Raw genomic sequence first — 22742 nt, forward strand, 5'->3', positions numbered from 1 at the left:
AGCCCCGCCGTGTGGGCGCTCTCCGGCCCGTCCCGCCCCGCCTTTGCCGCGGTGCTGCGCGGTCGGTGGGCGGTTTCCCGCGGTCAGCCACAGAGCGGGCCGTCCGCGAGGAGAGCGGGGGCAGGTACCGCGCCCCGTCCCGGTCCTCCTCGCCTGTCCGGTGTCCTTTCCCGGCCCCCCCCCGCCTGAGGGGACGCCGCCCGCGGCCGCGCCGTCTCTGTGGCAACGCCCGGAAGGGGCGTTTCGAGGCGGCCTCGAGGCCGGAAATGACGCTGCGGCTGGCGCGGAGGCGGTGGAGCCGGGCCGGAGCCATGTCAGCGGGTGGTGGAGGGCAGCGCGACGCTGGGGCCGCTGGCGGGTGAGGCTGGCCCGCGGGCGCGGCGGGTCCTCGGGCGCCCCTGGAGAAGGGCTGAGGCGCGGCGGTTCCGAGGCGCGGCAGGTCCTGGAGCTCCCGCGGGGCAGTGGGCTGGGAGGCGGCCGGGACTGAGGCCTCTCTCTTTTTCCAGGCGCCGCAGTAAGTGGGACCAGCCCGGCCCGGCCCCCGCCTTTCTTCTCCCCGGCACGGCGCCGCTGCCCGGGCGCCCCTTTCCCGGCGGCGGAGATGGCGGCTCCGCTGTGGCGGGCTCCGAGAGCTCCGCAGCCCCCTCGGGAGCGCTGGATGCGGCCGCGGCCGTGGCCGCGAAAATCAACGCGATGTTAATGGCCAAAGGGAAACTGAAGCCGGCGCCCAGCACGGCGGACAAGGTGGGTGCCCGGAGGGGCGGCAGGAGCCGCGCCGTGCCGGTGGGACCGCCAGGCCTGGAGGTGGTGGGCGAGGGTGGGTGTCACGTCTGTTTTCTGGAGACCTGCGATGTTTATTTGTCGGAATAGCTCTCAGTGAGACGGGAAATGACGGAGGTTTGCTTCATAAAGTAGGATATAACAAAAAACAATCGGAAAACCTTTTATTAATTTTTTTTCACAATACCAGAAAACAGTGGCATAGTTGTGAGGTCGGTCCCGCTGCTCTTGCGTAAGGCTTAACCAAAGCAATCTGTAGGAAGATGATAAACTTTTTTCTGAAGTATTTTCTAAGTAGTACAGCTGATGTAAACACTGGTGTATAAAACATCCAGTTTAAAATATGAGACCAAATTATTTTCATGCTTAAACAAGTTGTCAGTAGGAGCCGTATGTCCAAGTTCTAAAGAACTTGGTCAGCTTCTGATCAGCCCTGACCTGAGCCTTGGTCAGCCCTGAAGTGGTCAGGCAGTTGGACTAGATGATCGTTGTAGGTGCCTTCCAACTGAACTTTTCTATTCTAAAGCAAGTGTAACTTACAGCCTGTTTTCCAATTTCAGTCTTGCTTTTCTGTGTGTTACTAGCCTATGCTAGAGCCAAGTTTAGAAGGCTGTTTCAGGTTTCCTCCCAAACTTGTTCAAATATAAAGTTAACAAGAAGAGTATGTTTTCACGGCGTATTGTATCTTCCTTTTCACATGCATAGTATTGGTGGGACTGCCAATTATGTTCTAAGGGTTTGCCTTGTGAGGCAGCACCGAAATGAGTATTCATTTTGTCATTGGATTTATTCACAGATAATATAAGAAAGAGTGGCAAGTGTGCCCTGCCATGTATTCACCGTAATTGGTTCTCTGTAGGTTCTGTATCTGAAATGATCATTGCGGCCTTTTTAATATGTGATGTTTAGTAGTGAGTGTTTTTTTGATCATTGCTATCAGCAATCCTAGGCTTACACATTGTTTGCTGCACGATGGTGTCTCCTTCTCAATACTTGACATCCACCTGAGGATGTGAAATTTTCAGCGTTGAAGAACACGTGGCTTGGTTTCAGGTAGCCTCCGTAGTCATACCAGATGGAAGTAAAGTCTGTTCGCTGACTGGCAGTTTGAGACACCCAAAAACTGGAAGATACTGTGATGCGTCATTCTGCCATCTATGTTTTCTCCATAAGCTCTGGTGGCATTCTGGCATCCTGTGAGAAATTGTATTGCTGTGGGAACCACTTAACCAGTTCGTTAATTTGCAAATGGGATTGTTTTTTATTGTGTACGTTGCTTTTGTTAGAAAGTGTTCAGTGATGACATTGCCAGAGTAATTAACTCTGACGGCACCTCAGATTGTGAGCGAATGGAAATTAAGGAGCCTGCAGGTTAATGAATGTACAGGTTTTTGGTTTTTTTTAAAAGTGTGGAGGGAATGGAGAAACAGAATGCATGTACAATGTGTTATACATAGGTCCCTCTATAGCTGCCTTCTGGCTCTCATGCAAGTGCCGTACTTCATGTGATATTTATGAGAGTGGATGGATGCCTTTGGGATGTTCCTGGAAGGTTCTCTTTTTATAGAGTCTTGTTTTACGTTTATGTCCCCAAAAGCATTTCAGAATTTTTAGAAGGATGTACTGTCTAACTCTCTATACGTGGAAAAAGCTATAAGGTCTTTGTTGTAACTCCAGCTCTTCTGCCATATCTTCTGAATCTGTTTGTGACTCTCTGGCTTTTTTTTTTTCTTAGCACTTAGATACTGACACAAAATATTATGCCCTTGTTTTAAAAAAAGAAGGGGTGGGAAGTATAGTCATAGTGTGGATGAGTTTAGATCTTGAACAGAAATTCTAAATTCTATGTCTGTGTAAGGGGAGTTGAGAGAAGTATGAGTTACATGTTCTATTAGTCTCTCAGATTTCTGTCAGAGATGTCAATTCAAGTGTAAGATGCCTTGGTTTCCATTTGAGCAACTTTACTGCTTAGTTCTACATCTGTTTCTCTGTTTATAGAACAGAAACAGTAATTACTACTTATATTAAAATGTGCTGAAGATAAAACTAGTGTTTTTAGGTGGGCTCAAGGTTGTAAAGAGGTAGATTATTAAGTAGTAGATATAACATGCTTTCTGCTAATATTTGTAAAGCTTTTGTGTTCAACAGCTGAAAGGGGAGAATGAAAAGGATATTCACCTCTAGAGTACTCGGGTCAATTTGTTTGTTACATCATTTATCTCTGCTTTCCAACCACTGGTCTTTTGCAACGGTTGTCTTTGAAGCTGCAGGCTCTGGGAAAAGGTCCGGCTACAAGTAAAAGCAAAGATGACCTTGTGGTGGCAGAGGTAGAAATCAATGATGTCCCCCTCACGTGTAGAAACCTGCTGACGAGAGGACAGACTCAGGATGAGGTATGTTCAGGATCTACGTCTGATTTGTTAGGCTTGGCAGCACGTTTGTACCTGTTTGTAAGGTTAAAAGAGCTTGCAATAAACTACATTCAGTGGTTGTTTCTTCTTTTTACAAAACTCGTTGTGTTTTCTAAGACACTTTGTTTCGTAGTTTATTGGTTTGTTCAATAAAATGTCATATGATGAGGTAAGGTAGCATAGCTAGTATCTTTTAGCGGGCAACATTCTTTCTCTTACACTTTATTAATGACTTCTGGTCTTTTTATACAACAACATAGCTTAAACCGCTTTGGGGTTTTTGTGTATGCTTTGTTTATTATTGGTAAACTCGTCACTGGGTTTTTTTAAATTGTTTGTAGATAAGTCGACTGAGTGGAGCAGCTGTCTCTACTCGAGGGAGATTCATGACTGCAGAAGAGAAAGCAAAAGTGGGACCCGGGTTTGTATTTTCTTTTTGGGGGTTTCTAACTTTTTTTCTCACTAGGTGGCTAAGTGGTGGGGTTTTTGTTTGTTTTGTTTTTCATGAGCAGTGTCACCTTTAGGTGCCAGAGCAAATTGACTATTGAGTGTTTTGAATATGTTTACCATTATGACAGTACTGACTGCATAGCTGCTTTCCTACCTGCTCAGTATTGATAGGGTGAAATAAAAAACCAAACAAACCACAAATGTGACGGATCAGACTGCGCTGAACTTCTTCTGACTGAACACTATACTGGATCTCTTGTGCATTTTGCCGAGAATGGGCAACTTTCCAATTACAAAGAGAGCTAATATTTCATAGACTCGGTGCTTTTAGTTAGTTAACCTTTCATGTGGACAAGCAAATTAAAGTTTTCAGTGGTATAACTAATATGTAACTAACTTCTGAATCTTTTTGGTTTTCAGTGCAAAGCTTTGCTTACTGAGCACTGTGATATTCAATGAATATGTATTTACCTCCTTATTTGAAGAGTATTTCAGATCTTTATGGAAGACTTTATGTGTCTAGATGACTGTAATATAATTAGATTGAATCCATTATTGTATGTTCTCTGTGGGTTTAATGGTATATTTGACATTTCCTTTCCAGAGATCGTCCTTTGTATCTTCATGTCCAGGGTCAGACACGGGAATTGGTTGACAGTAAGTATGCAAAGCATTCTACTTTTTCTCTCAGTATTTGTGATAAAGGGGTTTTACTAAGGGGCTTTGTTATGACCGGTATGGATTTGTACTATAAATATCTCGATGTTGATAGTAGACCCCATTTAAACGTTGATGTTAAGATCTCTGCTCAAAACTCCCTAAGGTGCTGTGTACTGCATTAGTCATGAAACTAAAACTTTTGACAGACTACAAGGAAGGTGGGGGGAGTGGGTAGGGTTCCTAGGCAGGTACAGCTCTTACGGATGAGTTTGTTCACTGGTAACACACTGAGATCCCATTACAATAGGTGTGTGACAGGGAGACCCTCCCTTTAATATGCAAGTATGAACACTTTTTGTGAAATATCTACATTTCCATTAGAAGCACAAAGAACTCCTGTCTTGCCTATGCGTGCTGGGAAAAAAGGAAAACTATACACTGTTCAGATGTTCATTTGTTCTGTGTATCAGTTCATGGGCTTGCCCTCAGTTGTCTCTTGAAACTTGAAGCTGCCCACTTGTATCTGCCTTGATTTCCACAGCCAGTAAACAATGTTTCCCGTGTTAGTTTGCTCATGCATGCAGATGTAAATTCTGTATAGGGTTAATCTGAACGTTTCTAGCATTTGCTAAAATGTGTGGGCTAAAACTGCCCACCTGCATATATTAGCCTAAGCTTTATCAGGGCAGGAGTGGAGAAAGAACCCTGATGCTTGTTGCCATCCTTTGTGATCCAGTCCCAGAATGCTCATATTGGGCCCTGCCGTCAGATGCAATCTCTTTGCTTGTAGAGCTGCTGTCACAAAATATGGGAAAGTAACCTAGTCATTTCATGATTTGGTTAATCTGGGCAGTTGACAAGGGCCGAAATATAAATGAATTTCGTATTCTGTCAACTAGGAGCTGTTAACCGAATTAAAGAGATAATTACCAATGGAGTAGTGAAAGCAGCCACAGGTTCTAGTCCGACGTTCAACGGAGCTACGGTTACTGTCTATCACCAGCCAGCCCCTATTACTCAGTTGTCTCCAGCAGTTGGCCAGAAACCTCCATTCCAATCAGGGGTGAGTAATTCATTTATGTGAATTTCATTGAATATCACTGATTACAAGATTTACCTATTACAAAGTATATGTGTAATGCGCTATTTATTAAAAAAACAACAAAAAAACCCCAAAATCCCACAAAAGAACCCCAAAACAAAAAATAAAAAAAACCCCTTGCGTGTAGTGAAAACTGGAGGACTAATCGGACTGAGTCTGAAGAGTGAGACTCAGATGACAGTAGCCTCCTAAAAGAAAAGGGATGGAGAGAGCGGTCCTCCTTAGAGAAGAGCAAAGGGCTGACTGTGCCATCCGACACCTAACTGTTCTGCCTGTCATAGAAATAAGATTTCTGGCCTCCAGTGAAATGAACATCCTAATTCTTAGAGTGAAATAATAAGCTTTTACTGTTACATTTACAGATGCATTATGTTCAGGACAAGTTATTTGTTGGTCTGGAACATGCTGTACCTACATTTAATGTGAAGGAGAAGGTGGAGGGGCCTGGTTGCTCCTACTTGCAGCACATTCAAATTGAAACGGGTGCCAAAGTCTTTCTTCGTGGGAAAGGCTCAGGTTGCATAGAACCGGCATCGGGCAGAGAAGCTTTTGAACCCATGTACATCTACATCAGGTATGAGGGGGGGGCTTTAAAAAAAAAGAAAAAAAAAAAAAAAATCCCAGTGACCAGTCATGAATGTAGCTTAATGTTTAATCAATGTGGGGAATTCTTAATTCTGACTGACTTAATGCAAATGAAATAGTTTTTGAACCTGACTTTTATTTTAATAGAGATCTCTCTGAAGTGATAAAGATATCAACCATATGGTGATATGGTATAAAGTGATATTCAGCCAAAAGGTATTGCTTTTATTGGGAACATAGTAAAGCGGCGTTCTTTTTGGGCTTGGGTTGTGATGTTGAGCTTGAAGGGAAGACTACAAAATGCACTGACCAATCAAGTCAGTGTTCTGTACTCGTTTCTTGCAGTATTTAGACTAACCTGAATTTTCATGTAGAAAATAAATACTCATCACTTTTGTTCACAATTGTGCTAAATAGCTGCAGAGCTGCTAGGGTCCTGTTGAGGTGACTGATCATTCATTAAAGGGATAAGATCTGACAGCAGGTTGCTGATGAAAGCAGTAGCTCCCAAATTTGGTGGAAACAGTTGTGCTTATGAGGTGTTTTTTGTATACATTTTCAGTCACCCAAAGCCAGAAGGTTTGGCAGCTGCTAAAAAGCTGTGTGAGAATCTATTGCAAACCGTGAGTAGCTCTTATAAATATGAGATTTCAGAGCCTGTCGTAGCTTTAGCGTGTGCCTGGCTAATGATTTTTTTTTTTTATGCTCTCAGCAAAACTGTCCCTGTGTTCTGACTTGCTAATAGGTTTTTCCTTCTAAGTGCTGCTGTCTAATTTTTGTACAGTGAATAAATATTTCTCAGGATGGAGCTGTAGTAGTGGAATTTTGGGGAAAAAAATGCAAATGCTTCCTGAGCAGAACTGGGGGTGGGAGGCAGGGGATTGACTGTATGCAAACATAAAGGAATCCTGCTTTTTTTCTGATTGCTGTAGCTTCCCTTGCTTTAGCTTTAAGTGTTGTCCAGAGCCACGCTGTCTGCTTTATCTTTCCTAAAGTGATTGTTGTACCAAAAAAATTTTAGAAAATCTCTCACATGTACACGTAGAAATTTAATTTCTCAGCTTTTCTTACATGAATGCAAATAGAGTAAAATCCTGTGAGGCAGTCTTTCTGTTAATACTGATAATTGAGTATGGGCTACAAAGTCTCTTTTGAAAAATATATGGAAACCTTTGGATTCTTTGGCTTTGAGTGTTTTGCCTCTACTGAAGTAATTAGTTTGCCACTCTATTTCCTATGAAAGATTATCCTGTATTTTACACAAATCTGTCACAGAGACCAGCAGGATTAGTGGGATGTTCAGCAGCGTTTTGGTCGGTGGATTTTTGTTTTCAGTTTTGATGTATGGATTATTGCTGTCTTTGTGCATGGTATGTTCTGTAATCAAAGTCCTCTTACAGTTTTATGGGGATGTGTGGTAAGATGCCTTTTGCCTGCAAAAGGTTAATATAGTAAATAGATGTTTATTGTCTAATCTTTGAAAATTCTTTGTAGGTTCATGCTGAATACTCCCGATTTGTGAATCAGATAACCACTGCAGTACCCTTAGCAGGTAAACATTAGCAATAATGAAGTCTTTGGAGTTGCGTTCTGCAGAGCTGTACTTACTGTTAGTTTTGTGGAATTTATTTACCTGTGGAAGTCTTTAAGTCCTTCAGTTGAAAAGGAGTCCAGCTTCTTTTACATTTGGTAATTAAATTTGATGTTTTTGTGACTCTAACTGAATTGAAGATGACCCTTTTTTCCCCCTTTCTCTCACCAGGCTTCACGCAGCCTGCCGCTATAAATAGCGTACCTTCCCAGCCTTCGTATTACCCTTCCAATGGGTATCAGTCTGGTTATCCTGTTGTTCCCCCTCCTCAACAACCAGTTCAGCCACCATATGGTGTACCAGGCATAGTGCCACCTGCAGTGCCGTTGGCACCTGGAGTCTTAACAACACTACCGACAGGAGTTCCGCCTGTGCCAACACAGTATCCAATATCTCAAGTACAGCCTCCAGCCAGCACTGGCCAGGTACTGCCACAGATTAATTATTTGCCCTATAGTTGTCGACTTACTAAGCTGTTTCTTTGCTACCTATAAAATATGTAAAGTTGTTCCAGATGGAGAATTCTCCTTTAGGGCATTTTTTTTTTTTGGTTATTGCTCCGCTGATGCTTCTGTCTAAGCAACTAAATTGTTGGTATGGCTGCTCCATACTGCATTTTTCATGTTATAGCCACCTGTTAACATAAAGGATGTTTGCAGGGGGTGGTCGCTCGTTTGTGAAAAGCGTTATCACAGGCTGTGATGCAGCCATGTAGGTACAGTGAGTTTGAGTTACAGCTAGTGATTAGTTTGAGGTGGGAGCATTCTATAAATAGTTGTTTTATCTTTAAGTTGTGAATTTCCTTTTACCTTCTCTTAGGTTCTGCAAAGAGAAACTAGTTGTGTGTTCTGCTCCTGTGTATGAAACTCTACATTGAATTAATACTTTATATGCATATTATCAAATTTTCTTGTGTTTTGTTTTCCACTTCTGCATGCCAGAGTCCACTGAGTGGTCCTTTTCTTCCTGCTGCCCCAGTAAAAACAACCATGCCGACTGGTACACAGCCACAAGTCCAACCCCATCCCCAAGGTCAAAAGAGACGCTTCACTGAGGAACTGCCGGATGAGAGAGAGTCAGGACTGCTGGGATATCAGGTGGAATAAAATCGGCAATTTTACTTCATTCACCAAAACGGCACTTGGCTGGAGAGAGATTGTTACTAGCACAGTTTATTTGGCAACAGTCATGCAAGACCTTTGGCAGATGGCAGCAATTGTTACAGAACATCGAGACCACGCTTTGGTTTCTTTGAGTGGATGCACTGTTCTTAAACTGTGACTGACCTGATTCATTGGCAGCTTGCTTTCCATACCCTCAATCTTTTGTGAAGAACAGCAGTGCATTCAGGTCAAAGAGATGACAATAGCGTGTTACTGGTTAGCTTAAAGGGAGATTATTTGGGGTTTTGTTTGGTTTTTTGTGGGTCTTCTGGGTGGGCTTGTTTGAGGGGTGGGAGGGAAATGTGGTAATAACTTCCAGATTTTCCCATTTACCTTTCTTGCAGGTTGCTCTTGAGAGGATTTCAAGAAGCCTAGTTTTAAGAGATTGATTTTATTTTTTTTAGATAGCAAATGTTAAACAGTTGATTTTAATAAAAATAATTTTGAGTTCTTCAGACTTGTATGTGAGAAAAGGGAGTTTCTGCAAATGCTTCTCTGATGATACGCCCCTGCTCACAGGCAGAAACCCTTAATAAAAGCTTTACCTAGAGGCAATAAGGAACTGCTTATATGTTAGACCTAATATTAGTATCGTGAGCAGAGTTTATTGTGGCATGAGGTCTAAACAGTATTCAGAATTAGCTGATTGAGGAGGTAATAAGTTGACGAACGTAGAAGTGAGCTAAGCAGCTATCTTTACTGTCCTGAACTACTGAAAAGGTGGAGTAGGTGGTGAGGTGTCTGCCATATTGGTGCTCAGGCGTGTTTCTTACTACGTTACCCTCAGTATTTTTAGGAGAAAGCATTTTGTTTAACAATGGCGATTAGTGGTTTCTTCTGCTAGTTGGCAGTATGCTCTGAAAAGTTGGGTTTCCTATCATTATCATTAAGGAGCTATAGCTTATGTTGTAGTTGTAGATTTGCTAATGCCGTGTGTTTTTCTGCTCATAGCATGGACCCATTCATATGACTAATTTAGGTACAGGCTTCTCCAGTCAGAGTGAAATCGATGGAGCCGGATCGAAGCCAGCAAGTTCCTCAGGAAAGGAGAGAGAGAGGGACAGGTGAGTGATGAAAGAATTATGTTCAGGTCTTTTCTGATTCTAATGGAAAGCTTATTTCAGAGATGATCTGTGTTTTCTGTTCTCTTCTGTGACTTGGGGGTTGGAGGAGTTTTTGTTGTGTGTGGTTTTTTGTGGTGTTTTTTTTCTTTTTTAAGGAACAGGGATGCAAGGGTTACCTTTTCATGCTACATAATGAAAATAGCTTAATTTCCACCCCTCCCTCAGTCTGTATGCTCTTACTTTGTCTGGGTCTGGTATTTTGCCAACTTCTTGGGATAACAGGATATTCTTGTGAAATAGGTTAGTACTTACACTTTAAATGATTCCAATTTTTAAACAAATCTGAAAAAGTTGTAAACTTGAAATTTTACAGCCTGAAGTTTCAGGGAAAGATTTACTTGATAGTCCCTTTTGTTTTCTGGTCATTATGAAATACATCATGGGTATTGGTAAAGTTTTCTATGTTCTCTGTCTTGTACGTAGTCCTAAATTCAGCATAGCTATTTGAAGTCATCAGGCATCACTACTCTTCCTTATGCACTCCAGTGCATTGAGCCACAAAACTGTTGGGCTTGCACTTTATTTCTTAGCATCGTAGCATGGTTTGGGTTGGAAGGGACCTTTAAAGATCATCTAGTCCACCCTTTCTGCCATGGGGAGGGACATCTGCTACTAGATCAGGTTCCTCAAAGCCCCATCCAACCTGACCTTTAACGCTTCCAGGGATGGGGCATCCACAACTTCTCTGGAAACCCAGTGCCTCATCACCACTCAGAAAAGAATTTCTTCCTTATATCTAATCTAAATCTACCCTCTTTTAGTTTAAAACCACTACCCCTTGTCCTGTCACTACAGGCCTTGGTAAAAAGTCCCTCTCCATCTTTCTTATAAGCCCCCTTTAGGTATTGAAGGGCTGTAATAAGGTCTCCCTGGAGCCTTCTCTTCTCCAGGCCAAGCAACCCCAACTCTCTCAGCCTTTCTTCATGGGAGAGGTGTTCCAGCCCTCGGATCATTTTTGTGGCCCTCCTCTGGACCCACTCTAACAGGTCTATGTCTTGTGCTGGGGACCCCAGAGCTAGATGCAGTGCTGCAGGTGGGGTCTCGAGAGCAGAGAAGAGTAAGAGAATCGCCTCTCTCAACCTGCTGGCCATGCTTCTTTTTATGCAGCCCAGGACATGATTGGCTTTCTGGGCTGCAAGCGCATGTTGCCAGCTCGTGTCCAGTTTTTCATCCACCAGTACCCCCAAGTCCTCAGCAGGGCTGCTCTCCATCCCTTCATCCCCCAGCCTGTATTGATACTGAGGATTGCTCTGACCCAGGTGCAGGACCTTGCACTTGGCCTTGTTGAACTTCATGAGGTTTGCATGGGCCCGCTCCTCCAGCCTGTCAAGGTCCATCTGGATGGCATCCATTGCCTCTAATGTATAGATTGCACCACTCAGCTTTGTGTCATCTGCAGCCTTGCTGAGGCTGCACTTGGTCCCACTGTCTATGTCATTGATGAAGACGTTAAATAGTATGGGTCCCAGTACAGAGTCTTGAAGGACACCACTTGTTACTGGTTTTCACTTAGACGTTGAGCTGTTGACTGTAACTCTTTGGACGTGGCCATCCAGCCAATTCCTTACCCATCTAATAGTCCATCCCTCAAATCCATTTCTCTCTGATTTAGAGGTAAGAATGTTGGGGGGGGGGGACTGTATTGAAGGCCTTTCAGAAGTCCAGGTAGGTGACATCAGTTGCTCTTCCCCGTCCACTAATGCAGTCACTCCCTTGTAGAAGGCCACTAGATTAGTCAGGCAATTAAAAGTTAAACTCCTCGGGTCAAGGACTGAGTTATGCATTTGTTTGCTACTACCTTTGACTCTTTGCTTGTTTTAAAAAAGAAAAAATAAGGGCTTGCATTGGTTTAAATAGGCAGTTGATGCCTCCGCCAGCTTTTCCTGTCACTGGGATGAAATCGGAATCTGAAGAAAGAAATGGTGCGGGGTCTTTACCAGGCAACCATGGTGAGTGCAATGAATAAAATACACTTGTAAGTCAAGTTTCCTTTCCCAAATGAGTTTGTGCTGGTCTTAACATTCGTTTAAATCGGTGATTTTTTTTTTTTTTGGCTGCATTTTATACTGCATTGTTTAAGTGAAAAGCGGGTCGTATTGCACTACTCTAAAATCACTTACGTTCGCTGTGATTATACATGTGATGCTTCTCGTAAAACTTTAATAAATGTCTGTATGAATGAGGAGAGTGTAATTAAGTGAAGAACTAAAGACAGGTATTTTTGACCCATCAGTCAGCTGAGGCACAGCATCTCATAGGATTGTTTTGTAACACAGATACCATGTGGCTTTACATTGTGAACAGCTATCTCTAGAGGCACTAAGGAGTATCGGTGGGAGTTGTGGTTCAGGTGTGTATTTACAGACATGAGTTATGTCTGCAAACAGAAGTGCTGTCAGATTTCATCCTTTCATAGGGCTGTCATACATCAAGTATTTGCAGCTTGGTAAAACATGGAATTGTTTTTACTCTCCTCGTAGTTCAGTGCCTTTCAGGTCTGCAGGTACATCATGTTAGCCTGTTTAACCTTAGTTTTTCTGCAGTATTGGTCCCAGAGATTGCTCTTCTGTTAGCTTTCTTTTGAACAAAATTTCTACTTTTCTTTACGTATTTATCTCTTTAACGGTGAAATTGCCATCACTTAGACCCATTTGCTAACTTTACCTTTTTTGTGTGTTTCTTTCTTCTTTCTCTGTTCTCTTACATGGTTCTGATGGATCACATGTGCTGTTGCTGGTGCTGTTTCGTGTGGCCTTCGACCTTGGATGACCATTGGCCTTGTGACCTCAAAATGGTGTCCAACTAACCATTTACAATTAACGTCTTTTTTTTTTTTTTAATTATCTCATTTTGGGGCATTTTATCTCTTTATTTTTATTTTTTCTTCTTGGGGGCTGGGGGGATTGTTTTGTTTTCCCCTCATAGATCATCAAGCTAAGAAGATGAAAACTGCAGAAAAGGGCTTTGGATTAGTGGCATATGCTGGCGATTCATCAGATGAAGAGGAGGAACATGGTGGCCATAAAAACGCAAGTACTTTTTCACAGGGATGGAGTTTGGGATACCAGTACCCTTCCTCACAACAGCGAGCTAAACAACAGATGCCATTTTGGATGGCACCATAAAAGCTGCAGAAGAGTTTTCATTCATCTTTTTTTTTCCCTCTAGCAATAATGCATGTATATTACAGAATGAACTTTGCAAATACGCATTGTTTTTACATTTGCAGAAGCTAAAGGTTCAGTATTCCCCCTTGAAAGGGCTCTGTTATTTTTAAAATCCTGATTTCTGCAGTGAATTTGTCAATTAAAAAAAAAGTATTTGAAATAGTATTCTGACAGGGCTAGTCCCTTCTACAACGGGGGAAGTACTGTAAAGAGAAACTGGGGAAGCCTGTCGGTCTGCGTTTCCCATTTTTCCAGGATAACTTAAAAATGGAAAGAGTCAGTCACGCTGACTTCATTCTACACCTGGTGTTCGTATTTTATCGAGTGTTCCTGCTGTCAGCCTGTGTTTGCAGTCCCGTTGAGCTAATGGTGACCCCGGCTTCAATGTTCGGACTTTCAACAAAGGAAAGGAATATACAGTAGTTCTGGCAAACTGGAGGATCACATCTCTTAAAACTTTTAATTTGTTTTTACTTTAAGCATCTCCTGTAACTCAGCGCTGTTTTTTCTTTAAAATGTGGTTTTACTAACCCCACGACTTCTTGTTCTAGCCAGATGTCAGGGCGGGGGGGATGCTCAGTTTTTTTGGATGGGTTCATCTTGCCGCTAATCCCCAGGTGGACGTAGCGCTGTAGCACTGGTACTTAACCTTCTCCAGTCACCCCTGGATTCGTTCCTATTCAGCAGTTCGGACGGAACTCCTTCTCGTGAGGTTCGCCCCCATCTCTTAACTCATTCACTTACTTGATTTCTACCCCTTCTGTTTCACGGTGGTTTAACAAAGAAAAGGCAGGCAGCAGCCGGGTCCGTGCAGCGCCAGCCACCCGAGCGCAGGCGTTGCTCTCGCTTTGAAGCGCGGAAGCGGAACCTGGGAGTGAGTTGTTGGATTGTTTACGACGTGACCTGTAACACGGGCTTTCTTGGCGGGGCGGGCTGTTGCAGAAAGAACTCTTTTGTACGGAGAAGTGGTGCGTGGGACTGCGACGAGGTGCTGGTCAGCCTTCGAAACGGGAGAAGTAGTTTTAAAAATGAGGACGTGTGTCGCTGCTGCACACCGAAAGACCTTGCTGGCTCACTTGTACAAACGTTGTCTTTCCTATGTGTTGTAAATAATTAGAACCATACTTTCATTATAAATAAATGTATAAATATTCTGCTTCTTGCTGCTTTTTTGGGCGAGGTCTGACTTCAGTGCAGCCCGAATCCGCGGGAGGGGGATTTTCGGGATGCGGGTCCCGGCGGGCCCGCCGCTCGCCTCCGTGTCCCGAGGCCCCGCGGAGCGGAGGGGAGCGGCGGGCGGCGCTGGCACTGCGCCTGCGCTGGCCCCGCCCGGCCGCCGTCCGAGCCCCGCCCCCTTCGCGCGGCGCGGACGGGGCGGGGGCGTGGCCGGGCGCTCGCTGACGGCGAAGGAGCCGCCGCCATTTTGGTATCGCTGTCTCGGCTCGGAGCGGCGGCCGAGTCGGATGCGGCGCGGAGGAGCCTGACGGTGAGGAGGAGGACGAGGGTGGCGGCGGGGCAGGGCCGGGCGAGGGGCTGGCCGGTGCTCACGCTGTTCTCTCCTCTTCAGCGGCGGCGGCTTCTTCGGCGCCGAGGAGATGGATTCTGGAGCCCGCCCGGGCGGCGGCGGCGGCGCTCCGGGGCAGTCCCGCGAGTACAAGCTAGTGATGCTGGGCGCCGGTGGCGTCGGCAAGAGCGGTGCGTACGGCTCCTCCGGACGGGACCGCGGGACCGATCCGCCGCCGGAGGGGGAACCGCGGGGGGCGGCCGGTGCGGGGCGGCACTGCAGAGCCTCTCCTCTGCCGCGGGCGGGGCCGCCGCTTTCCTCTCAGCTGCGCCCAGCGGCCCGGGGGACTCCGCGGGTAGCGCGGGTGGCGGGAGCGCCGGAGGGCTCGGCTGGGCTCGGCAGCCGCGAGATGACATGTTTCTTGAACAAAACAGCCCGGTTTTGGGCAATATCCCCCCCCGCCCCGGGTGTCTGGGGAGTGCGGTGTGTCATCGTCTTCCGCGTTTTGGCTGTGTCCAGCTTTGTTTCTGAAACTCGTAACGGAGTGCTTTGTTGAGGACAAGGGCGTAGTTCTCTGTTTCTGAGTTATTTAACCTATTTCATCTGCCGTGTTTCTTTCAAGTCTTGCACCGAGCATGGTTTTATGTTTTAGCTGTTAGTGAAATAATGTGCTCAAGCATGTTGTGAACTGAATGCTGAAGCGGCAGATGCTTACCGAGACTTGTGTAATTGTCTCTGATTTTTGTTTCCAGCCATGACCATGCAGTTCATCAGTCACCGGTTTCCAGAGGATCATGATCCCACAATTGGTAAGAAAAATCTCTCTTTTCTCTTTGCTGTTCACTGCCGCTGTTAGCAGGTTAAGCTGTTGTGGAGTCCATTGCTTTAAAGTACTCAATTTAAAGAAAGCTATAAATTTGGCTGTAAATTGAGGACCCAAGTCCCTTAGATTACTCATCTAAAGGTATTAAGAGTTCTGAGAGTGCTGTGAGGACTGGGATATGTATCCTGAGTTTTAAATCTTTAATGGTTTTCCTATCACGTATATTCAGGCCATGCACTATCTATATTTGTTTGTATGTTGGCAGACAAGGATGAAAAACTGCTGATAAGTGATTATTAGTTGTCTATTCAAAAAATCTAGTCTCAATGCTGTAGATCAGCTCTCTGCTATTAATTTGTCAGGCCAAATTGTGCTCTGTGTTTTAGAAATTGGGAGGGATGAAAGTGCTTAACAACTTACTATATTGCTGCATAACTTTCGCAGCATCTCTGAGAGAAACCTTAACCAACAGTTACATTATCGAAGGAAAAGTGGGAAAACCAGCCAGCTTCTTGTTGAAAGTGGACTATTGTAGTATGGGAGTGCTGACGTACAGGGACAGAATATTTATTGTCTTTTAAGAAAATGGCAGTTGGTGATGGCCAATTCTTCTCTTGAATCACAGGTATTTTCCGTCTTTGAGAAAAATGTAATGCTCTTACTCTGTCCGTTCCACCAAGGTGTCCAAAATGAATTTATAGGATGTGGTCACATGTCTGTCAGAAATAGTATGAACAATAGCATGTTTTTAGCAAACAGTTGGGAGGATACTAAATCACACCAGAACAATTAAAAATTTAATTTGTTGTTAAACGAAGATCAGACTAATGTAGTATGGTAATATTACCAGATTAGGTTCTTCTAGTGTAACATTCTCTTTGTGAATTGATGACTAATGAGTATTGCAGTTGTATTCCAATCTTGTTCTTTCTGATGTGTCGTGAATTCACAGAGGATGCTTATAAAATACGAATACGCATTGATGATGAACCTGCCAATCTGGATATCTTGGACACAGCAGGACAGGTATGTGAGGAATAAGAAGTGAATTGGGAGGATGTTAAGAAGTCTGTAATAGTCAGGTGCAGAGATAGAAATCCTGTAAAAGCATGCCTCTCTTTTCCTCCAAATTGTTTTTTAAGCTCTCTTACTTCTTCTAAGCATCATGTTGCTTATAGCATCTGTATCATACTATGTATATTTAGGCAGCTCAGCCAGCGCTCTGATTTCATGCATTGCTTTCTCTGTTGCATCTTGCTGTTCATGATCAACAAGCAATACGTATTGGCTGATAAATGACATGTTGATATGATTTCTGTAGCGAGGGAAACTTGGCGTTAATCCCAAACATACGTAATATCTTGTCCTATATGTAATGGGACGAGAAGATAGATGACCAGCTTCTTTACCGAGTTCCTATGCAGCTGTTTTTGGAATGCATATTGTGTTTCCCATTCTGAGCAAATTAGAAAGTCATTGTATTTGTGCAATTGAAATGTAATTGTCTGTTTCTAGGCAGAGTTTACGGCCATGAGAGACCAGTACATGAGGGCTGGCGAGGGATTTATCATCTGTTATTCAATCACAGACCGGCGCAGTTTCCATGAAGTGCGTGAGTTCAAACAGCTAATCTATCGTGTTCGACGCACTGATGACACTCCCGTGGTCCTGGTGGGAAATAAATCTGATCTGACACAGCTGCGGCAGGTAAATGGCACAAGAGGCCCACAATTACAAGCTATTTCTGTTGTGAAATGCAGTACTACAGGAGGTTATACTCCCTTTCTTAATTGTTTTTTGCACGTTTGCTATATAATAAGTTGAACAGTAGAGAAGTACTTGTTTAACCCAGAACGTGTTAGATAACCAAATGCATATAGCAATCACAAAAATAAGTCTTCAAGTTGATGCTTTGGGTTTCAGCTGCTCTTGGGCTTTTCTTTTGTTTTTTTTTTTAATTCCTGAAAGGAGATGCTGTTAATAGAGATTTAGCGTTCTGTAAACCACTTGCAGATACTAGTACAAATTGCAGATGTAAGTGTGATAAGAATGGATGCATAATAATGGAGAACTTGGATAAGAATGGACAGAAAGGAAAATTGCTTTCAGCTTGAGAAAACAGTAACTACCATCTGTGGGAAAACAGTTTGAAGCAGAGCTTCACTTGAAGGAAACATACTTTGGAAAACAAGTTCCAGAGGTGCTGTTTGTGTACCTGGAATTAGATGAATTTTCAGTGTGCATTGTAGCAGGAAGATTATGGTAGCTACGGTAAAACACCCATGCTAAGAGATGTAAAGTATAGGATGAGGAGTGGGTGTTGCTTTTCTACGGCCTCGGCAAGACTGGGTTTTTTTTTGTTTTGGGGGGGTTTTTTTGGAAAGGTTTTGCTTGGTTCTGGGAAGTAGTTTGGCAAACATAATAGATTTTGACCAAGAGAAGGAAATAGTCTTAGCTTACCAAGCTGACAAATGCTTGTGTTAGGGCTGAGGACTGCTCACGTGTCCTGGTTTCGGCTGGGATGGAGTTAATTTTCTTCCTAGTAGCTGGTATAGTGTTATGTTTTGAATTTAGTAGGAAAATAATGTTGGTAACACACTGATGGTTTTAGTTGTTGCTAAGTAGTGTTTATACTAAGTCAAGGATCGTTCAGCTTCTCACGCCCAGCCAGCAAGAAGGCTGGAGGGGCACAAGAAGTTGGGAGGGGACACAGCCAGGACAGCTGACCCCAACTGGCCAAAGGGATATTCCAGACCATGTGACATCATGCCCAGTATATGAACTGGGGGGAGTTGGCCGGGAGGGGCGGATCGCTGCTCAGGAACTAACCGGGCATCGGTTGGCGAGTGGTGAGCAATTGCATTGTACATCACTTGTTTTGTATAGTCTAATTCTTTTAGTAGTATTATTGTCACTTTATTATTATTATTATTTTTCCTTCTTTTCTGTCCTATTAAACTGTCTTTATCTCAACCCACGAGATTCTCTCCCCCATCCCACTGGGTGGGGGGAGTGAGCGAGCGGTTGCGTGGTGCTGAGTTGCCGGCTGGGGTTAAACCACGACATCATGTTAGGCAACTTCTAGATTAAGCTCCCGGAAAAGAATATTCTTTCAGAGGACTTTGTTGGTTCGTGAATGTCCAGAGAGTCTCTTGCAGATGATTGCATTGCTAGGGAAGCGATGAGTGAAAGAGAAAGAAAAACAGATATGTAGAGAAAGATTTAGAGATCAGTGGAAATGAGCTGTTCTGGAAGTGGGAGGGTGCATGCACGGTTACAGAGCAAGCAGAACAAGAAATGGTAAAGAAATAAACTTTCTGGTTTTGGCTTTCTTGACAAGTGTGAACTTTTTTTCAGGTCTCCAAAGAAGAAGGCTGTGCTTTAGCACGAGAATTCAACTGCCCTTTTTTTGAAACTTCAGCTGCATACCGTTACTATATTGATGATGTATTTCATGCTCTTGTGCGAGAAATCCGCAGGAAAGAAAAAGAAGCAGTAATGGCAATGGAAAAAAAATCAAAACCTAAAAGCAGCGTGTGGAAAAGACTGAAGTCACCGTTTAGAAGGAAGAAGGATTCAGTCACTTGAACAGAGAGAATTCCTCTGCAAAAAAAAAACAAAACCTGTGAACAGCCATTTGTAACCAAAGCAGTTTAGTGACAACATTTTGACAGCATGTTTTAAACCTGATGGGACTTTTATGAGGGAATGTGTAACTTTTACCAATTATTTTTGTTTAGAATGGTATTCCCTTAATTTTGGATATTTAACTTAAGACACAGTAACAGTTGTACTTCTGTTTGTTGTCATTTTTTTACTGGATCTGGCAAATGTTGCTTGTATGTCGTTGGTTACAAATGCTGATAGGTTTATGTCCCTGCACTTTTGAATGTTTGTCTTCGGTCACTGCGTACTGGAAGCTGAATTGTGTAAAATATTGCTGAAGTTCTACCCAACCTAACTTAATTAATTTTTTTCCTAGTTGTTTGCACAAGAAAATTTTGCTGCTCTCCGGAACAGTAACCTGCATCACGAGAGGCAGCTTGTCGAGGTCGTGCTGAACAGTAGTTTACAAAGTGTATGTCATGACTAGCAGCCTTGGCTGCGTATAGATGTCATTGAACGGAGTTGTGCTAGAGTTCTTGTGTTCTCATTGAATAGATTTTTTTCCAGCAAAAGTAATGTGGAATACTTGTACAAGTTTATCTAAATTGTCAGTTAATCAGCAGTGTTGTAGGTGGGATTCTAAACAAGTCAGAAAAAGCAAATTATGGTTCCTATGGCAGCTATAACTTGGCAACAGTGCATGAATATGTAGCATTTTCCTACCGTATATAGCATTTACTGTGTTGCCATAGCATGTGTCATGTAATGATGCTGTAGAGATCACAGCTTTGAATTTTCTGACTTGTTAAAAATCATAGCTGTAATGGTGCGCTGGCTTATTTATTTACATTCAGTTTTATGTTCCTGTCTTAAAGGAGCCAGTATCTTTGTTAAGTAGAAGTCTCTAACATAGTCATTTCACGTTATTCTATGATAACTACTTTGTAGAGAAAATGACTGATAAGGAGGTAGCTGGGCCTAGAATTAATATCCCTAATACTGGTAAGATTCTTCCAATATGGAATTGCCGGTGCAGTGGAAGGAAGCAGTTAGCTGGGCACAGTGACAGTCCTGACAGATACTCACATCCCTGACCTTACGTATGCAGGCGGTCCAGGCAGCGCAGGTACAGGTTTTCTTATGCTCCGTAAAGAATGATTTGGTGAAGAAAGCGCTGCTGAGGCAGACCCTCTGTACGTAGAGATATTCTCTGCTTCCGAGCTGATTTACGTATACATCGGTTATAGAATTTAAATGCAGCAGAGACAGATGTCTGGTGTTTTTTAGTAACAGAACAAATCATAGTTAGGTAACTCAGACGTGGTTAAAACAAGTTTCTCAGAGAACTAAGTGCCTAGAATCTTTCAGTTTAAGAGTGAAAGAGCTTAGTAGACTAAGTGTAGTATAGCTTCTATTCTTCGATCATCTGTGTCAGTAACTATGTTAACCTTACTGATCAAAAATCAGATCTGTACTGTCAGTGTGCTGCATGTGATAGCGCAGTCAAAACTGAAAATTCATGTGTAAAAGGATTAGTACAAGAAGTGAGGATAGCAAATAAACTTAAGCTTTTTTTCTTTGTGTAAGATTTAAAAAAACTTATAACGAGAAATTTGGAGGGGGGTTACACTTTTTATTTTGTTTGTGGCTGAGCTAAACATTTAAATTGGTTTCTGTTTCTCACTTCCTTCCAGTGCTCCAGTGTTACGCTACACTGGTAATAATCAGACGTATGTTGTTTAAAAAAGGCTGAGAATAATTCAGATTGGTTAGAATTTAAGACCTCTCTTACGTTAACTGTGTGAGCGGTTGTGTGCATCTTTTCAGTAATTCCTGGTTTAGGACTGAAAGTCCTCCTAATCACTCACTGTTGGATTAAATGCTGTCTATAACTCAGCTAAAAATCGTGGGACAACCATCCAGCAGAAAATTTGAGAAGGAGGGGGCAGCAGCTAAGAAGTTGCTCTAAAAGCAGTTGCTGATTCTGTCATCGTAAAAATTACTTCAGACCAGCCTTCTGGAAATGCTGAACAGGGGCCTGATGGTGATGACACGTTTTCCCTGTGCTTTTCCTTGATACAGTAAGTTAACATAAAATATTAGTCAGCTTCCTATGTTCAAAGTTTCCAGATAATACGTAAAGGTAACCTGTCAGCAGTACTGAAAGCGGTATGGGACTGTTTTCACCTTTAAGTAACTGATGTCTGTGCCTTACATGATTCCTTCAGTGCAACTGAAGTGTTTACTAATGCCTTTTGTGAGCCTGTTGCTTATAGAATTATTACATCAGAACAGCAGCAAGCACTTTTTTTACACAGTGTTATTCAAAAAGAGTTTTATTTTTGTCATGTATAAATTTGTACACGGAATTATTGTTTTATTTGACACAATATATAATTTTTAATACAAACATTTGCATTTGATGTTTTAATCTGTGGTGTCTAGCGTGATGGGTAGAAGGCCGTTCAGCCTGAGAGGGCTGAAGAAGGAAAGCTCATGGTGTGTTTGTAAAGTATTTTGGAAAATGCTTATCTTGCTCAAAAAAAAAAGGTGTTGGTAGGTTACGTTTAAGTGGTGCAAAGCGTAAAAAATCTGTGATGCGAGTCTGGTGCTAAATCCTTTAAATACGATCTGGACATTTTGCAGCTGTATGACTTTACCTTTGTATGGTACGTGTAAGGTGCGTTGACTTTCCGAGTTTTAGTTATGAGTGGGGCAATAGCAGCTGCGCGAGGGAAGTGTCTACATCTTTGCCCAGATACTTGGGTATTGGGGCACCGGCCAAAGTGTTCCCTCTGCATTTGCCACTGCCTCGGTTTCTCTGTGCGCTGGTTGTTTGCATTCTATTATTTTGTACTAGTAGAAAGCAGCTGGGCTTAGACTCCTTTGGGGCTTTGGTATACTTGTTGGGTTTTCTTCCCTTAAGGTATTTATACTGTAGCCAAATTTGCAATATAACCGTCGCTTTATGACTAAGGAAAGGCTGCTGTCGTCACTTGGGTTGGGTTAGAGACGATCTCTCGTCGTCGGATCATGTGAATGACAATCTAGTGGTAGAGGCGCAGAATGTTTCAGCTTCTGCATGCAGCATCAATGTCTCGTAGGGCATTCAGCAGGCGTTTCGAGGCAACTTCCCCGACCACCATCTCTTGTAGCCGTGTCTTGTAAGAATCGTCTCGTTCGCGGCAGTAACTCAGGTATGCGTTTTTCTAGTCTGGAGAGACGTGCTTCAGTTGTAGTGGTTGTGGCCGTAAGGTCCCGAATCGGGTTTACAACTGTAGCTGTTTTGCTGTCTACACAGATGAGTTGGCAGATAGATCTTCCCCTGGTTGATAGCCTGATGAGCCTTACCCGCTTCTGCTTTCGTGAGAAAGCCTCTTGGACTGTAATTTTGGACTAAATGCAAGATTCCTAGAAGGTTAACTCTTACGTATTTTTGTTCAACACATCGTCTGGTCGACAGCCGTGAATCACGTAAGTGGCATGCAGATGTTGTGGTCCTTCCTTTATTGTCCTTCACTTAACAGAATATCTTTGTCCATCACCACCTAGCTGATGATTAGGAGTGAGTTTGAAGGACGCTTTGGAAGCTGCTCTTTATCCAAGAAGCTTTGAAAAACTAGAAATCAATGAAAACTCGGTAGACCTGCAAGATGTTTTTAGCGACATCAAATGACTTCAGGATATTTTCTAAGTAGTAGTAAGTAATATAATAGCGATAGCTTTGGTAGCGTTATTTTCTTCCTGTGTGCGTTTTCATCCTGTGTGCAGTTTTC

General features: G+C 43.2%; 2 protein-coding genes and 1 non-coding gene across 4 annotated transcripts; all 3 read left to right on the forward strand.

Annotated features, from left to right (window-relative positions):
* The first annotated feature begins 266 nt into the window (after window positions 1-266).
* Window positions 267-14182, forward strand: KHDC4 (KH domain containing 4, pre-mRNA splicing factor). The gene is made up of 14 exons (XM_050912427.1): window positions 267-358; window positions 507-744; window positions 3045-3173; window positions 3533-3612; window positions 4246-4298; window positions 5201-5364; window positions 5766-5977; window positions 6551-6611; window positions 7483-7540; window positions 7751-8004; window positions 8521-8676; window positions 9694-9806; window positions 11724-11815; window positions 12792-14182. Exons 1-14 carry the CDS (start codon window positions 267-269, stop codon window positions 12989-12991), a joined length of 1902 nt encoding a protein of 633 aa, XP_050768384.1. The 3' UTR covers window positions 12992-14182.
* On the forward strand, window positions 5536-5664 carry LOC127027067 (small Cajal body-specific RNA 4). Its single transcript, XR_007767776.1, has one exon. It is a non-coding gene; the product is annotated as a small Cajal body-specific RNA 4 (non-coding RNA).
* Window positions 14183-14626: 444 nt separating the features above from the next.
* RIT1 (Ras like without CAAX 1) lies at window positions 14627-21424 on the forward strand. Of its 2 annotated transcripts, none has more exons than XM_050912428.1 (5): window positions 14627-14728; window positions 15290-15346; window positions 16313-16386; window positions 16876-17067; window positions 18718-21424. In XM_050912428.1, exons 1-5 carry the CDS (start codon window positions 14629-14631, stop codon window positions 18946-18948), a joined length of 654 nt encoding a protein of 217 aa, XP_050768385.1. In that variant the 5' UTR covers window positions 14627-14628; the 3' UTR covers window positions 18949-21424. The 2 variants fall into 2 exon arrangements, with proteins under 2 accessions (XP_050768385.1, XP_050768386.1); XM_050912429.1 differs by lacking the exon at window positions 14627-14728 and adding an exon at window positions 14965-15020.
* Window positions 21425-22742: the final 1318 nt, after the last annotated feature.

Source organism: Gymnogyps californianus, chromosome 29, assembly GCF_018139145.2.
Source record: "Gymnogyps californianus isolate 813 chromosome 29, ASM1813914v2, whole genome shotgun sequence".
Taxonomy (NCBI): Eukaryota; Metazoa; Chordata; class Aves; order Accipitriformes; family Cathartidae; genus Gymnogyps; species Gymnogyps californianus.

Excerpts from the sequence above, each read along its gene's own strand:
- KHDC4 (XM_050912427.1), top strand. The coding sequence starts at position 267 with ATGACGCTGCGGCTGGCGCGGAGGCGGTGGAGCCGGGCCGGAGCCATG. Across the intron at positions 6,612-7,482 it reads GTGAGAATCTATTGCAAACC|GTTCATGCTGAATACTCCCG; the intron begins GTGAGTAGCTCT and ends AATTCTTTGTAG. Across the intron at positions 8,005-8,520 it reads CTCCAGCCAGCACTGGCCAG|AGTCCACTGAGTGGTCCTTT; the intron begins GTACTGCCACAG and ends TCTGCATGCCAG.
- RIT1 (XM_050912428.1), top strand. The coding sequence starts at position 14,629 with ATGGATTCTGGAGCCCGCCCGGGCGGCGGCGGCGGCGCTCCGGGGCAG. Across the intron at positions 14,729-15,289 it reads CGGTGGCGTCGGCAAGAGCG|CCATGACCATGCAGTTCATC; the intron begins GTGCGTACGGCT and ends TTTTGTTTCCAG. Across the intron at positions 17,068-18,717 it reads ATCTGACACAGCTGCGGCAG|GTCTCCAAAGAAGAAGGCTG; the intron begins GTAAATGGCACA and ends ACTTTTTTTCAG.